Source organism: Mauremys reevesii, linkage group 7 (assembly GCF_016161935.1).
Source record: "Mauremys reevesii isolate NIE-2019 linkage group 7, ASM1616193v1, whole genome shotgun sequence".
NCBI lineage: Eukaryota > Metazoa > Chordata > Testudines > Geoemydidae > Mauremys > Mauremys reevesii.
Window position 1 is genome coordinate 104,323,339 of NC_052629.1, and position 15,726 is coordinate 104,339,064.

At 44.6% G+C, this 15,726-nt stretch overlaps 1 protein-coding gene across 7 annotated transcripts in view; it reads left to right on the top strand.

Moving 5' to 3' along the window:
- CHCHD6 (coiled-coil-helix-coiled-coil-helix domain containing 6) overlaps positions 1–15,726 on the top strand; it is a 172,236-nt gene that overhangs the window by 114,406 nt on the left and 42,104 nt on the right. For 2 of the 7 annotated variants that reach the window (XM_039546036.1, XM_039546037.1), the window contains 3 exons: positions 444–551; positions 4,943–5,078; positions 6,552–6,733. In XM_039546036.1, the coding sequence (XP_039401970.1) occupies positions 444–551; positions 4,943–5,078; positions 6,552–6,701 (394 nt within the window). In that variant the 3' untranslated portion in view covers positions 6,702–6,733. Of the gene's footprint in view, positions 1–443; positions 552–4,942; positions 5,079–6,546; positions 6,734–15,726 lie in introns of those variants that run through there. The other 5 variants (XM_039546039.1, XM_039546041.1, XM_039546042.1 and 2 more) reach the window with 3 other exon arrangements.

The following is a 15,726-nucleotide window of genomic DNA, read 5'->3' on the forward strand; positions in this document are numbered from 1 at the left end:
AGCAGCAGTTACCTGCCACTCTGAACAGCCAAGAGAGGGTTAAAGAGAAAACCTCTTCTGAGCCACTAGATTGGTCCTGACTAAGATGAATGGCTAATTCACTCCCAGCGTCCTTACTGCTGCCAGTAATAAAAAGCTTGCTTCACATATTCACCCCACTGCAGACGTTTCTCTTAAATTAAATATCAGGAGGACATATAATAGCACGATTCCACGCCAAGCCAATATTATCAGATTGATGTCAGCAGTGATAATAGAAGAAGGATAAGTTGATGAGATTTCATTTATTAAATAAAGGGAATACACAGAAAGAGATAGGAATTGGTAACTCTCAGTTTGTCGAAATGCAGCAAGATCTCTCTGGTTCCATGCTTACCTCAAGGGATGGCAGAGAGAAAGATGCCCTTTGTTTCATTTAAGAAAACCTCTCCCTTCTTTTCCAGACAAAGACCTGATTTAGATTACTCAGTGGGAGGGGGAGAGGAGGATCTGAAATCCTGGATTTCATGTGTACACAGCCTTCCTTCCTATTGGACAGCAGAGAAGCAAAGGTTTGTTTTCCCCCAGTTTGATGAGAGAGGCAAAACTAATGAGTTATTTTATTTCTAGTTTCAGCTGTTCTTCTTTCCACCTGTTGACTTACACCTTGCCCAATACGCAGACAGGGGCATAGATTATGGACTTAGCCTTTCATATTGATATGCTTCATTTTTCTTCCTTGGGCATCGTTCAAGCCCCTAACCTTGCATCCCTGCCTCCTGTCCTTTCTCTCGGCCCCTGTAGATGAGTCCCATCTACCAGTTTCAGTAACACTGGTGGGGATTATAACTCAATGTGTTAAACAAGGTCTAAGAGCCTAGCCTTCTCTGGAGCCAGCATAGTCTTTTTTGTATTCTTTTTTTTTTAAATCCTTTTTAAAAACAGAGTGAGCCTGAAATCATTTCAAAGAGAGCCCCAGCTGTGTCACTGCACCAGACCCATTTTTGTTGAGCACCCTGTCTTACCAACCACAGCCCAGTGGGGAGGCTACAATGCCACCTTCCTCAGAGAAATCTGAGCCTACTGGCTGTAGCTAACCGAGGGGAGGGGAGGTACTTCAGAGGCCAAAATGGGATGTCACTCTCAAGAGATTATGGAGGTGTCTGAACTATGACATTCTGCTGGATTCCACTAGGCTCCTCAGGCTTGGCTCCTTCTCAGGGGAGTTCAGAAACACCCGTGAGCAGGGACAGATGAAGGCATAGGTACAACGGGTGCTTGGGGCCATAGCTCTCAGTCATGCGGTGATGTCACAATCACAGTTCCCAGGTTTAAAACAACAATTAAAAATGTGATGCAAGAGGAAGCAGCACAGTGATGTCTGCCTGAGGCTGCACTAGCCTCAAACAGAGGGAGGAGCAGCAGCCACTGGAACTAGGAAAGAAACTGCTTAGCCCTAAGTTCACCACCAGAGCAGTCCAGGCACCCCCTTTTTTGAGGGAGCATGGTGGGGCCAGGCAGGCATAGGCTTAGGTGTCCCATTGGGCTCTCCAGGATAGCCTCCCCTTTGATGGGGTTCGTACGGACCTCTGGGCTAGGCTCCTCCCCTCTAGCTTTTTAGCTCCACAGGTCAAATTGAGGGCTGATGGGAGAAATGATGGAACGTTCCAGATGCTACCTGCTTATAGCACCAAAATCAGCTTTCAAAATGATCTTCCTGCTCCATCTGTGACATGCTTTGAGCAGTAGTGAGATAGTTAACAGACCTGGCATCTAAGTTGTTATTGGGCACCTCATAGATGGGACAGTCCACACCTTTCAGAGCTATTGTTTTAGGCTGTTTACAAACTCAGGCAGACTTTACTGCATTGGTTTCACTCCTTCACATTTTTAAGGTTTTCTTTACAACTATGAGACTCCTTTTTTGAGTGAAAGCAGTGGCCTTGTCTAAATACAAGTTCTACTGATTTACCTAAGTAAGGTTACAAAACAGACTTAGTTAAATCAGTGCAATTAACGTGTACAGACATTCTTAAATCGATTTAAGAATGTCTTAAATCCATAATAGACTTAACTGTCTTTGTGTTTTATTCCTCTAATTTATCAATCTAAACCTGTTTAGTTAAATTGGTGCAACTTGTGTGTAGATGAGATCTCAGCTTTCATTTTGGAAAAAAAATTAATTTATTGAAGCAGGGATAAGGTGTTTGTGATGACTCTGGCTAACTGAAATTCAGTTGCTGTGTAAACGCTCTGCTATTTGGGCTGTTCTGTGAAGCAGTGGCAGATACACTGGTAATGCAGCTGCATCCCAAGCAACCTCTGTCATTTTACATGGGTTGATCTCTCACCTCTTGCAGGGGAGAGGCAGTGGCAAGCACCTCACCAGCTGCTTTCTGTAATTTGTTTTTGTTTTTAACCCTGTGCAGTGCTGCATGCACCCCCTGGCACAGGCTGGGCAAGAGGGTGCCATGAGCCCTCAAGTGTGTCTGAACTTGTCATTGATCTTAGTCAGTGAAGGCAGGCACCATAGCAGGTGAGGAACCAGCAAATAAGGGCTTAATGACCCTCCATTCTGAGACTGGCAAAGTGAAACCCAAACTCTCTCTAAAATGTATCCGTCCATCTGAGAAGCTTATATTGCACTGTTAAATTCAGGTGAATATAGATGAATGATTTCATAACATATTGTATCTTTCTTCCCCCTTCCTCCTGTTGGATGAAGTTACAAAATACCCTTTAGGTTTTTTAACACGCTGAGTTAAAAACCTAATTTAAAAAGTCTTAACTTTCCCAATGAATTGAGGGATTTGGTGGTATTTCCTGACCTAGCACTGTTTGGTATCGTTTTGAAGGACTCACTGAGTTGATTAGAATTATATTAAAATCGCAGTGACAGAGCAAAATGCCAATCTTATGAGTTTCTGAAGTTCCCTGCAAGTTCTTTTCCATTTCAAACTTTTGGAAGGCTTTTAAAAGATTTTTTGTTTTGTTTAATATGACATACAAAATAATGAACTAAGTCCAGGGATCCTACATAGGAATTACCTTCCTTTTAAAGACCATACCATTTCTGGGGGGGAAGGAGGGACTAAATTACGGTATTTGACTGTGTCTAATCCAAGCACAGCAATGTTGCTGTTACTTTTCATGCTCTGGCTGGTATGTGAGGCATGTTGTTCCTGATAAATGCTAGAGCTTTGCCCTTGAGAAGTGGTGTGATCAAGGCTGAAGGTGTACTTCTTGGACATTGTCCTAGTACAATTTTCTCAGAAGTATACGGATATAACAGAATATTTTGCCCTCATCATGCCTCCTACTCCCAGCATGCATCCCCAACCTAAAAAATGTGAGGGCTGGAATGTCATGTCTGAGCTCCCTTCTCCCCATCCTCACTACAGCCACAAAGGATCCAAGAAGCACAGGATTTTTAGTTTCTTTGCCCAGTAGAAAGAAACGTGACTCAAATAATAGCTTGAATATGCAGCAGGTGCAACATCCAGAAACTCCCTCTCAGCGCCTCCCTGATTGTGCACTGAAGTCATAAGGATGCATTGGTGACACCATTTTTGTTGCTCAGGAAATGAATGTGATGTCATTGCACAGCATTACAGTTTGCTTGTAGGATCAAGTGCTGTGGAAAGAAGAGCTGGGCTCCATGTTCAGAGACAGACCTACAAATGTAGCAGTACAGGAAAAGTGGGGATTTAAGGTGTAGTAGATTACATCTGAGAATTTCTTCCTGCGTGCACTCCCTCCTTAACATATGCACACACTTGCACACAAGTTCTAAAGTGTGGTGCAAATCCTGCAGTTTGTATATGCATGTCTGTGTAGATGATGGCACTTTGCTGTCTTCGGTCGCATTTCGGCGGTGGCTCTTTCGAATCAGGCCCCGCACGTTCTAAAGCCAGCCCTGTATGTACACACACATCTTATAGTATATGAAGAAGATCCCATGTTATACCTGGGTAGCTGTAAATGTCACCTATTGATGAATAGTGAAATAGTGAATGGAATACTTCAAAAAAATAAAAAAACATATTTAGTCACACTCTTACTCCCTACTCTTTCTAGCTACTAGAATGGTCATGATGACCCCAAGCCTTCTGGTTTTTTGAAGTGCTTAAATAGCTGTGACTTGAATTGGAGATTGTGAGGTGGTTTATTCAACAAGTTATAGATGCTCTTCAGACACCTTCTGTAAGTCTACATGACAGTCATGGGGTCTGATTGCAGCCTGAGTAGATACATTTCAGCTAGCTTTAATCTAACTAGCTAGTGTGCTGAAGCAGTGAAGCCATGGCAGCATGGACTGCAATGCAGACTGTACAAGCCCGTCCAGAACCCTGCGTAATTACATGTGGGACTAGCCCATGCTGAAACCTGTGCTGCCACAGCTTTATTGCTCCAGCTAGATTAAAGCTAGCTCCTGTATGCCTACTTGAGCTGCAGTCACATACCCCAACCTGCTCCTTTTTGTTTTGTTTTGACATGCTTTAATAGCTATGACGTAAATTGGAGAATGAAGTGGCTTATTCAACAAGTCATGGTTGCTCCTCCGACTCTTAGGGTAGACCTCTGGTTGTTTTGGAGAGTCTTGTGGTTCAGCCTGGATTCCTGGGATTTAACTCCAGCTCTGCCAAAGATTTTTTTGTACGATTTGGGAAAATCATTTAATCTCTGTCTCTTTCCCCACTTGCTGAATAGGGATACCCCTTCCTAACCTCATGGGAGATTGAGGCTTGTATTTGCTAAGTGCTTTGAACTCCTCAACTGAAAGGCACTGTGAATGGTCTGATTCCTTTGGTGGTTGCTATTCCTATTGGATAACTTACTTTTTGAAGATTTTTCTTGTGGTTCCAGTGCAGGGGTTGGCATATGTATGGGAATTGGTAGAGTTGAAGTAAGTAGGTGAACATTACCCTTGTCACAGATTCTCCTGTTCTCGTTTTCCCTACAGACGGAGGAACACTGAGCCTCTGTGCGCAGGGCTGCAGTCTGAGATTCTGAAGTGCTACCAAGAAAACAAGCATGAAGTGCTCAAGTGCTCGGAGCTGGCCAAGGAGTACCAGCGCTGTGTTAGTGCAGCACAGAAGGTAACAGTTACTTCCCCACTGCATCCTGCTGGCTTTGCTGTCCTCTCTGCATGGTGTTTTCCTTATGGGGAAGTTTCTCTCAGGTTGCTGTGGCTCTGATGGCAAGATCAGAATGCTCACAGGCCTCAGTCTCTCCCCAGGACCTCCCCACAGGCTGCTGAATCCCCCAATCGCAGCAGGTGCTGATGCTCTAAGTTAGCATCTTGAGACAGTAGTGCCAACCGCTGTTGGGTTTCTGATAAGCTTCTCATGCATCTTGTCATTTCCCCCAAATCTCAACATTTCCTATGGACCATGCAAGCTGCACCCTTCACATTTAAGATGACAAAGCAATATTTCCAACACCAGCAATATTTTTGAATGACCAGAGCTCTAAGTTCTCTCTATCTCCTAGTATTGCACCCCAAAATTGGGGGGCTTGCCTCCTATTGTTGCTGCTTGCCGTTAGTTCCCCTAGATTGGCAAATTAGACCAAGGTGTTTCCTCTAAGGGATTATAGGTATCCCAGAATTGCTGGCCCAGCATAGGAAACCTGCACCCCTTATGATCTGATGTTCAGAGGTGCGGAGTGCATACAGCTGCCATTAACATCCATCAATTTTGGCTGCTCAGCATCTTGGAAGAATTAGTCCATTAGTATTTGAACAAAAGAAAGGGAGTGGAAAAGATGCACAATTCACAGACCACTTCCACTGGAAATTCACACTTTCCAGGGCTCTCAACTGGCAAAAATAGCCTTTGAGATGGTGGTGAGTATAAGATGTGGGATTTCTAGTGTGCAAGAAAAGAGGAAAGTGTCCTTCAGGTACGGGGCCATCCTCTCTGACTGAGCAATTTCTTGAAGAGTGTCGGGGTTTATGGTGGGGTGGACTTCAGGGCAAAAGCAGAGCTTTGTAGAAAATATGAGACTGAGATGCTTCTCATGGGATCACCTGTGTGAAAGGGATAGGCTGAGACTGTTGTAAAGGGAGCCTCTCTCCTTTGCATTAGCATTGTGAGGGGAAGCTGTTTGCCTGATTTAAGTATAACATGAAACAAGCTGCCAGCCGGCTCCCAGAAGAAGCCCCAACAGAAGGAGACGGGAAAATTGTCAGGATATATTAGACCAAATGTTGTTGCAAGTCCTAGTGGAATTTTTTTCCTTCCTGTTTATAAAGAAGGGCTTTGTATGTCTGCAAATCAGCAAGGTTAAAGCTGCCAGGGAAAGGGCTTTTCTCTGGTATCTTTAAAGTCACCAGCTCCCAAAACATGTGGTTTCTTTTTCTTTCTCGGCTCTAAAGTAAAGCAGGGCCTGTGCTGCTGCTGCACAATCTTCCCCCCTGTTGCTGTGTGCAGAGCAGAGCACATCTCTTGCCAGTCTCTGCTAGGCAATGCTTCCTCCTTGCCTCCTGTAGATCAGGCTTGTAGCCTTTCCAGCAGAGTTTATCTTTAGCAAATGCATTTACCAATACATCTTTATTGTGCCCAGTGCAGACGAAATGTGATTACCAAAGAAGACAGATTGCATTAAACTTCAGCATATTCACAAGTTGCAGCTCCAGCTCGCCTGAGAAAGAAGCTGGGAAGCTGCCAGTCCTGAGCCCCAGCCTGACATTATTAAAGAGTAAATTGGAAGCTGAATGACTGGTAACAGCAGAGGGCAGTGAAAGATCCTATTAGCTTGGAGGTTGTGAGGTTTTTTTAGTTGTGTGTTTTCTTTATAAACCAAATACCTGGGCAATTTTAGTTCCCAGAGACTTCTGTGTACAATGAACCTTGCTAGAAAGTTTCCCTTGGTGTTGTGGAAATCTGCTGGAAAGAGGTGCTGGCAGGGTATTGAAGCACATATTACATTCATGTGCTGCAGGGGACGGCAAGGTGGCAGGAAATCTCTGTATGTACTGGGAGGGAAGAGAGGCTACTGCCAGGGTAACTGTGAGCTCTGAGGTTAGCATTTGTGGTGAGTTCTCCATCACTGGACATTTTTAAACCAAGATTGGATGTTTTTCTAGTTTGCTCTAGTTCAAACAGGAATTAATTCAGGGAAGTCGTGTTGCCTGTGTTACATAAGAGGCCAAACGAGATAATCACAACAGTGCCTTCTGGCTTTATAATCTATGAATTAAAAGGTTCTGAAAACACTGGGCCAAATGTAGCCCTGGTGTAAGCTCTGACAGCTTCAGTGAGTTCTCTGGCTTACCCCAGGTTTAACTCTGGCCATGGTAGTTAACCCCAGTGGTGTATGGTGTCCTCTGAACCCCAAGGCGTGTGCATTGCCTCAGTCACAGGCAGCTGGCTATTTTTCATGAAAGGCTATTACAAGACTAACAACAACAAAAAAGACGACTTTTTTTAATTTTACATCTTACACCAAATGCCCCGCTGCCTCAAGCTCTCTGCACGTTTGTAGATTCACCTTGGAGAAGGGTGAGGAAAAAGGAAGAACTTTGTTTTTAAACTGAGCTTGATTTCTAGACGGAGGGGTGTTGGCTCCCACTAGCCACTGTATACAGGTGACTTCAGTTTATTTGCATACAAATGCTTTGCCCTCACTAGTGCCCTTCCTTCACCAAAGATCTTGTAATGCTCATCAGATGTTACTTAATGAATCCTGTAGTGCTCTGAGAGCTCCCCCTGATGGTGGCAGAAAGGTGCCCAGGACATAGTTTAAACCAGCGTTTCTTAAATGTGGCCACAATGGCCACAACCTCTGGGCAGTGACGGGGTGGGGTGCAAAGCAGTGCCTCTCCCCCAGGGCCACCAGAAGCCTTCCCTCCCTCTGGAGCCACAAACACTGGAGGAGCTGGCAGCCAGTGAATTCCCCACCTTCCCAGGGGTGTGAGGCTCGGGCTTCGGGCATCAACCCTGGGGTGGCGGGTGGCAGGTTCCAGTCGTGGGACTTTGGGCTTCAGCACTGGATCCCAGCCAAGCAGCGGCGGGTACTGGCTCTGGGCTCACTCTCTGCCCCATTGCCCCTAGCCCCCCCCCCCCCCAGCCTCTTCCGGCCCCAGGCTCTGATCGTGAGGTGGCAGGCTCTGACTTGGGCTTATCTCCCCCCAACACATTGCCCCTGGCATCCATTGCCCCCCTTCCCACCTCCCCATCCAGGGCTTAATTTGTCCCTGGCTTGCCAGAGCTGAGTAAATCTGCTGTGAAAAAATTGATATTTGTACAGTTGTTAATATCACTTATCACAGCCTCCTAACTAGCTAATAATCCTGCTATGAAAAGTGATATTAGCAAACATACAGATATTACTTTTCACAGCAGCAGACTTACTAGCTAGCAAGTTTTTTAAAAAGCAACCAAAAAGAAAACAACAACAACAACAAAAGACTACAATGTGCAAAGCATCATATTTGTGTTTCTATTCTGTTTAGATCCAGTAAAGAGTAGAGAACTGTACATTATTTTTATTATTGAGTCTGCAAAAAAAGAAAACCCTCCATAAATAAATTACAATGATTTGGACTTGTATATGTGCATATTTATTTGTTTTTCCTAAAGTTAATTAATTACACCTCTACCCCAATATAACGCTGTCCTCGGGAGCCAAAAAAATCTTACTGTTATAGGTGAAACCACGTCATATCGAACTTGCTTTGATCCACCGAAGTGTGCAGCCCCCCCCCCCCCCCGAGAACGGCTTTATTGCGTTATATCCGAATTTGTGTTCTACCGGGTCGCGTTATATCAGGGTAGAGGTGTATTTTAAGAAAAATTGTCATAGCAGCCAACAGGAAGAATGGTGGCTGAACTCTGAGGCCACCAAAAATTTTACTGAGAGAGCCCCTGGTTTAAACTAGACACAGGATGGGAGGACTCTGAACTATGATAGAAGTGAATATTGCAGCTCCCAATAGATGGCTACTGTTCCTCCACCCCTTCCAGAGCCTGTATTGGTCAGAGCCTGTACTTTAAAAAAATCCCCTATTCTCTCTGAAAATCTCCCATAGCCAGAAGTGTTGCATGTGCTCTGAGTTCCCCAACCCCATTAACAAATAGATAGAAGAATTTCCTTGTTTAATTCCACCCCCTTTAGTTTGAAAATATATTTGAGGCATTTCCTTCCGCTCCTGGTTCCTTGGCCTGTCTCAGCACTAGCCCTTTGTTGGGGTTCCAGTGAGTTCTGAAAGAGTGACTAGGATGACACTGGACTTCTGCAAACCTGCTGTTTTATTAAGGAACAAAGGGGAGAGGGCAGCCATCTCTCTGCAGGCCAAGAGCTGGGACTCCTAATGAGGGGAGATGATGGAATGATGAAGGAAGGAGAATGAGAGAGCAATAGAGGCTCCAGGACTGTGAGTTTGGCATTGTTGGCTGAGCTGCCAAGGTCAGTGACCAATCTCAGCAGCATATTCTGCAGTGCAAGGGGTGCTTGGTGCAAGGCCAACTCTGGAAAAGAGCATCCCCAAAGAGGCATTGTGGACAAGGGGAAGGAGGGAATGCTGTTCACCTGATGAAAATCATGAGACAAGGGAAGGAGAGGCCCCTTGGCTCCTGGACTCTCTCTGCCATAGAGATACTGCTACCTGTGCCAGGCCGTGGAAAACCCTTTGGGTCCTCTTAAGACGGTGGCTGTTTTTACTCTGATGGGGCAGAGGCTGATGGGCAGGGATGAAGTGAAGGTGTGTGCTGAGGAAATGTAAGGGAAATCCCCTCTTCACTGGCTTTGACCCAAAGAACATGCTTCACTTATTTACTTCCGCTTAAGCAGTTCATGCAAGTGAATGTGGGGCTACTTTTCTAATGTCTCCTCCTCCCAGCAAAGGAGAAGAACTTGGGAGGCACTTTGTGAGACCAGGTTTCAAATCTCCATTGGAGCTTATCTAACAATGAGTTTAGAAGCCTCAGTACTGACTCTAGTGGGTATTATTCCACCTAAGTACCAGGGGCAGCTCTATGTTTTTTGCCACCCCAAGCACGACAGGCAGGTGGCTTTCAGCGGCGCACCTGTGGATGGTCTGCTGGTTACGCGGATTAGGCAGCACACCAGCAGGAGGTCCACCGGTGCTGTGCCATTGGCGTCCCCGCCGCTGAATTGCCGCCAAAGCCACGGGACCGGTGGACCTCCCGCAGGTGCACCGCCAAAAGCCGCCTGCCTGCCGCCCTCACAGCGACCGGCAGTCTGCCCCCTTCAGCTTGCCACCTCAGGCACACGCTTGCTGCGCTGGTGCCTGGAGCCACCCCCCTAAGTACTCTCCATTATCGGAGCACCAGCATCCTGAACTTGCTGTGTCTTGCTTGCTAGGAATCACATTGACTATCACAGTGGCCTGCTTGTGATGTCTCCTGTTTAGTTTGGGTCTGTGTTCATATCTCTGCAGAAATTCAGACAAGAAAGCATAAAGTCACTGCTTTTAGACCTAAATAAAAGCTGGGATAATGGGGAAGCTGTGGGAGGGGCAGCTCCCATTGTGTCCCTTCAAATTGTGTCTAGTTTATTGACTGCAGATTTCACCAGGAGCTACCACAGCTTGCATACAATTAGAATTGAAAGGCCAGGCTTCTATTTTCTCTCATGCCAAGGGGGGGAAAGGGGGTCAATGGAAATCTGGTTAATTTGTTTCTTGGAGCACAGGTAGGAAGACAGGTGGTGTTGTGAGCAAATAGCAAAAGTCTTTGTTTTTTATCAAGCCTCCCAGCCCCATCCTGAATCGGGCCCCCTAGGCTTGCAGAAGTATTTTATTGCCTCCCTGTTTCCCTTTTCTGTAAATATGTCCCTATGAGTCTTTGCTGCTCAAAAGGCTCCTTCCCCTGTTGCCCTCGAGAGTAGATAGAATCTGAATTTCACCTCCGGTTTTAGTTGTTAGAGAATTTTCTGCCTGATTTGTTACATAACCTGTCATTATACAATCAAATCTCCCATCAGCCCCTACGTAGAAAGGATGACCTACAAGAGTGAGCCAGTGGGCCTGACACCTTAACCCTTCTCTGTTCTCACAAATGCCTGCAGAGGTTTGCCTCTCTGTGAGTAGTTGCCCCTTCCCTCAGACTGCCACCCTAGCGTCACCAGGACCTTTTTCTTATGGACCAGCCAAGCTGACATTTTGGGCTGGTCTACACTACTGGGGGGAATCGAGCTAAGTTATGCGACTTCAGCTATGTGAATAACATAGCTGAAGTTGACATACTTAGATCTACTTACCACGGTGTCTTCACTAGTGTGTCCCGTCGATTCCCCTTGTGCTTTTCGAGTATCGGAGTCGATGCTAGAGCGATCGGCAGTTGATTTATCATGTCTATACTAGACATGATAAATTGACCCTCGCTGGATCGATCGCTGTCCATCAGTTTGCCTTTTGGCTCATCTGATGCTTATGGCCAGGCTGTGTTTTATGTAAGGCTGAAGCCATGCACAGGCTTCACTCAGTAGGGTCCTACCACATTACCATTCTCTCTTGTCAGTAGCAAGTGCTTACATAAAGTTGTTATGAGGAGTTCATAATTCTCCCTTATCCTTTTCACTCTATTTCTGTACTACCCACCACCTTACACAAAAGTATGAAGGAGGAAAAATGGCCATGTATGCTGAGGCGAATCCTACTCTGATGAGGTGTGCCAGAGGATTTTTAACAACCTTGTAGAGCATGTAGGACCTCGTTAAAGCCTCGTTGAAAAGATATATACATATACTCAAAGTATACCACATGGAACACTATATCTCTAACTCAGAAGGCTGATGGACAGTACTTCCTTTCTGGAATCCAAACGTAGTTTCAGAGAAGTCTGTGTATTTTATACTTGGAGCTTGGATCACTCAGCCATTCCCGTGGTATATTCCCACGCTGCTGTCCGCATATGTCCACCTACCTTTTTAAAATGCATACGAATCTGTAAAGTTTTCTCCTGCTTTCCCTGTAAAGTTAGTTCAGTTTTTAATCTTTCTTTCTTCCAACCTTTGTTTGTGCAAATGCTGTGGTGATAACGGTATCGGAAGAGTTTATGACTCAATAAATGGCCCTGACAAGGGAATCAGTGGAGAGGCCACAAGCTGCAAGCAGCTGCTGTTTATTTAGTCATAAACTCTGAGGAGAGCAGCATCAGATTAACTGTACCCTGGCGTTCTCCTAGCTTATTATTTGCAAAGGTGAAAATATCGATATTTTGCTTCTAATTGTAAAGAACTGGAAACGATTACTGTTTAGATCCTATGGCAGAAGCTCCTGGTTCTGAAGAGTCTCTATTTGGTCCATACACAAAAGCTTTTCATGTGCGCTAGTGTTCATTGGTGGAAAAAGTAAAAATATGGAGCTGCCTGAAAGGACATAAATTGCACTCTTAATATATGAGGCATGTCCCAGAGTAAAATGCTGGCCTACTTAAAATGGAAATGGCTGCTGCATACACCCGGTATTTACAAAGCTAGAGGCACAAGTTCTTTCTTTTGCTTTGTATCACAGAGCTTCACAAAGCCCTGGTGTTTCCAAGCTGGCATATCATCAGTGTGTATTAACACGTGTGAACAAGTGCCTTTCCCTATCTGTGCTACACAGTCCACATGCTATGTAAAGCCCAAAAAGTGCCACCTTCCTGGAGTTTGGCATTATTCAAGAAAGCAACGAGTGAACATAAAAATCAGCTCAGAACTTTTCCCCGTGATTGGCTGTGCACCAAGATTCTTCCTCCAGCACTGCTCTGCCCACACCCTATATCCCTTGTTTCCCCCACACTCCAAAGAGGCCTTATAGCCAGGTAAAGTCACCTGCCTCAGCAGGACCCACTTAACCTTTTCCCTCAAGATCAACACCTAACAGGGTGGCATGTTCGAAGCAAAAGTTCTTGTTAGACTGATAGGGCAACGTGGAGTTGTATCTTTAATTGTGTGTCATGGAGTCACACAGGGTATCCTGTAACAGTTTCTTAGAAGTGACCCCTTTAGTGGAACAGGCCCCAAGGATACATGGACCTAGGAGCAGGTCCATGGCCCCCAAGACTGGGCCTTCAGCACTAGCATTCCCTGACTCTCTCTGTGGCTCCCTGCAGCAGAGCAGATTCCTACGGGAGGCTTGTACTGTGCCCTGTCAGGGCACAATGCTCTCAGTGAGTTTTTACAGTGACACAGGCAGCCTTTTCAAAACAAGGTAACAATTTATTAGTCACCTGGCACACAATCAGAAGTCCTGAGGTTTGCACAGAGAGGCAGAAGTTACACCATAGTCCATTCTGGCCCCGATGGGCCAGCCAAGCTGTGATGGACTCCATCTCACTGACTTTTAGTCCATTCCCCTCTCTGGTGCTCCCAGCTTCCTCCAGCAACCAGCATTTACTCCTGACCTCACATCTCTCCGTCCTTTGTTCTCAAGGCAGGGCTATGCTGAGTTCACAACCCCGCATGCTGGGGGTTTCCACAGTTGAGGATTGATTGTAGAATCATTGGAGTTTACATTGTCTCTCAGATTTTCCATTGATAAGAGTCAGCCTATGGCAGTCCTTTTTAATGACCTGTTCATACTGCTCAGATAGCTGGATGACACCCACACACCTGTCTCATGGTCTGTGCTGCCCCCAACAACAGACATAATCCCATATTCTCCACTGGGTAGGTACAGGGAAAGATAAGGCATACATAGGATTCATAAAAGGTATTAGAAAAAACTCCCACTTTGTCACACTGTTAACCACCCCAGTACCTTGAATGAAAGAAGAAGGACTTGTTGACCCCCAAGTTCTCTTCTCCAAAAGAGTCTCTTGTACACATCTGTTCTTCTCATTTGGTCTCAGTGGGACCGAGTTACCCTAGGGCCTGACTTCTTTCCTAATGGCTTTTCTTATCCCTGGCCCACTCCCAAGTAAAGTTAATGTCAATATGCATATTCCCCAGGTAGTCTTGAAACCAGCTTAGTAAAAATGGGTAAGGCCGTGTTGCAACATTTAAAACCAGATTTACATAATAGCTCTTAATGATTTTAAAATCAGTTTACCTAAACCAGTTGGAAATTTTCCCTAGTATAGACAAGGTATAAGAATTATGCACATCTAAGTCAGGGAACAGAAATCAGACCATGTAACTTATGCGCAGTCAGAGTTAGACAGCTGCCTTGTAATTGGTACATCCAACCAAAACTAATTTTGAATACTTGTAACAAACTGCTCATGAAAATATGCAAACTGAAAATTGTTTATGGAAATTTGGCAAACAGATTTGAGAAAATTGTAAGCTGCTCATGGACTATTAATAAAAAAAAAAGATAAATCAGTTGAAATAAAATATTTCCTGTTAACTATTCACCCACTTCTGTGGAGTACTAGCTAATTTGAATGGGGTTGGGTTAAAACCAGAGATTTTTAAGGTTGGGGACTGTAACCACAGAACCTGGCCAAGTCCTGGATGTTTTTTCAGGGAAAGAGGTGATCTCAGGTATTTGCTTGTGTAGGATCCTTCTCCCTAGTCACCTGATTGGTGGTGTTGGAATGACTGTCTTTGAAAATAAGTCAAGTGCTGGAAGGAGGGTTGTTGTGTATTTCAGTTCTATATCATATCAGCGCTGTTAGGCTCAGAGTGGGTAAAACTGAAAATATTATGCTGATGTTGAAAATTAAAATTTCAACCAAAGTTTGGCTGACTACTCATTAGAAGCAAGGAGTGGGTATGTCCTCTTGTATACAGTATTTCGTAAAGGATTGGACCTCTTATATCCTAGCGACTTTACACTAGATCATTTTTAGGATAAATTCCTAGACAGTAAGTATACAGTGGAGTATTCAGAGCTATCATACCTAACAGAACTCTCTAATTCTGTGTTTCTGGGTTTGAATGCATAACTCTCTAGTGATGTAACATACACAAAAATAGGCAGTGTCATCCTGAGTGAACATAGCATATCTTTGGTGAGGGTTATTGCATTTAGGAATTTGTTTTTCAGGGCCAAAAGGAATGTAGCAGTGCACTGTAGTGTTGCATTTTTCATGATTTCATGGTGTCACAGCACTGCGTTGGCATGTTGGATGTGTGGACATTTTTATCCAGACTAATTCTGGGAGACATTAGTGTCCAAGCAGCTGAAAGTAGAAAGAAGTTGATTTCCCAGCTGAAGAGTGGTATTTGTTTGAGACTCAGGATAGACTGAAACAGACCCACAAAAATTGCAGTCGGTAACATCTGCAGATTAGTAACACAAGGTCAATGGCCAAGTGGCTTTAACTTCCCAAGAAGTTCAAAAATAGCCCTGAAATGTGCAACCTGTTGTTTGCTGTTGTCATGGAATGGAACTTAATTTGGTTATGACTTGAGGGATGAGGCAACCTGGATATAACTTTCCATCAGAGTTGTAGAAACTGGAGATCTATTCATAGAGTCCAAGGTCAGAAGGAACCATTGTGATCATCTAGTCTGATCTCCTGTGTAGCACAGGTCACAGAACTTCCCCAAAATAATTCCTAGAGCAGATCTTTTAGAAAAACATCCAATCTTGATTTTAAAATTGCCAGTAATGGAGAATCTACCATAAATTGTTCCAATGGTTAATTACCCTCACTGTTAAAAATGTATACCTTATTTCCCCTCTCAGTTTGTCTAGCTTCAACTTCCAGCCATTGGATCATGTTATATCTTTCTCTGCTAGACTGAATAGCCTGTTATCAAATATATGCTCCCTGCGTAGGTACTTATAGTCACCTCTTCACCTGTCTTTGATAAACTGAATAGGTTGAGCTCCTTAAGTCTATC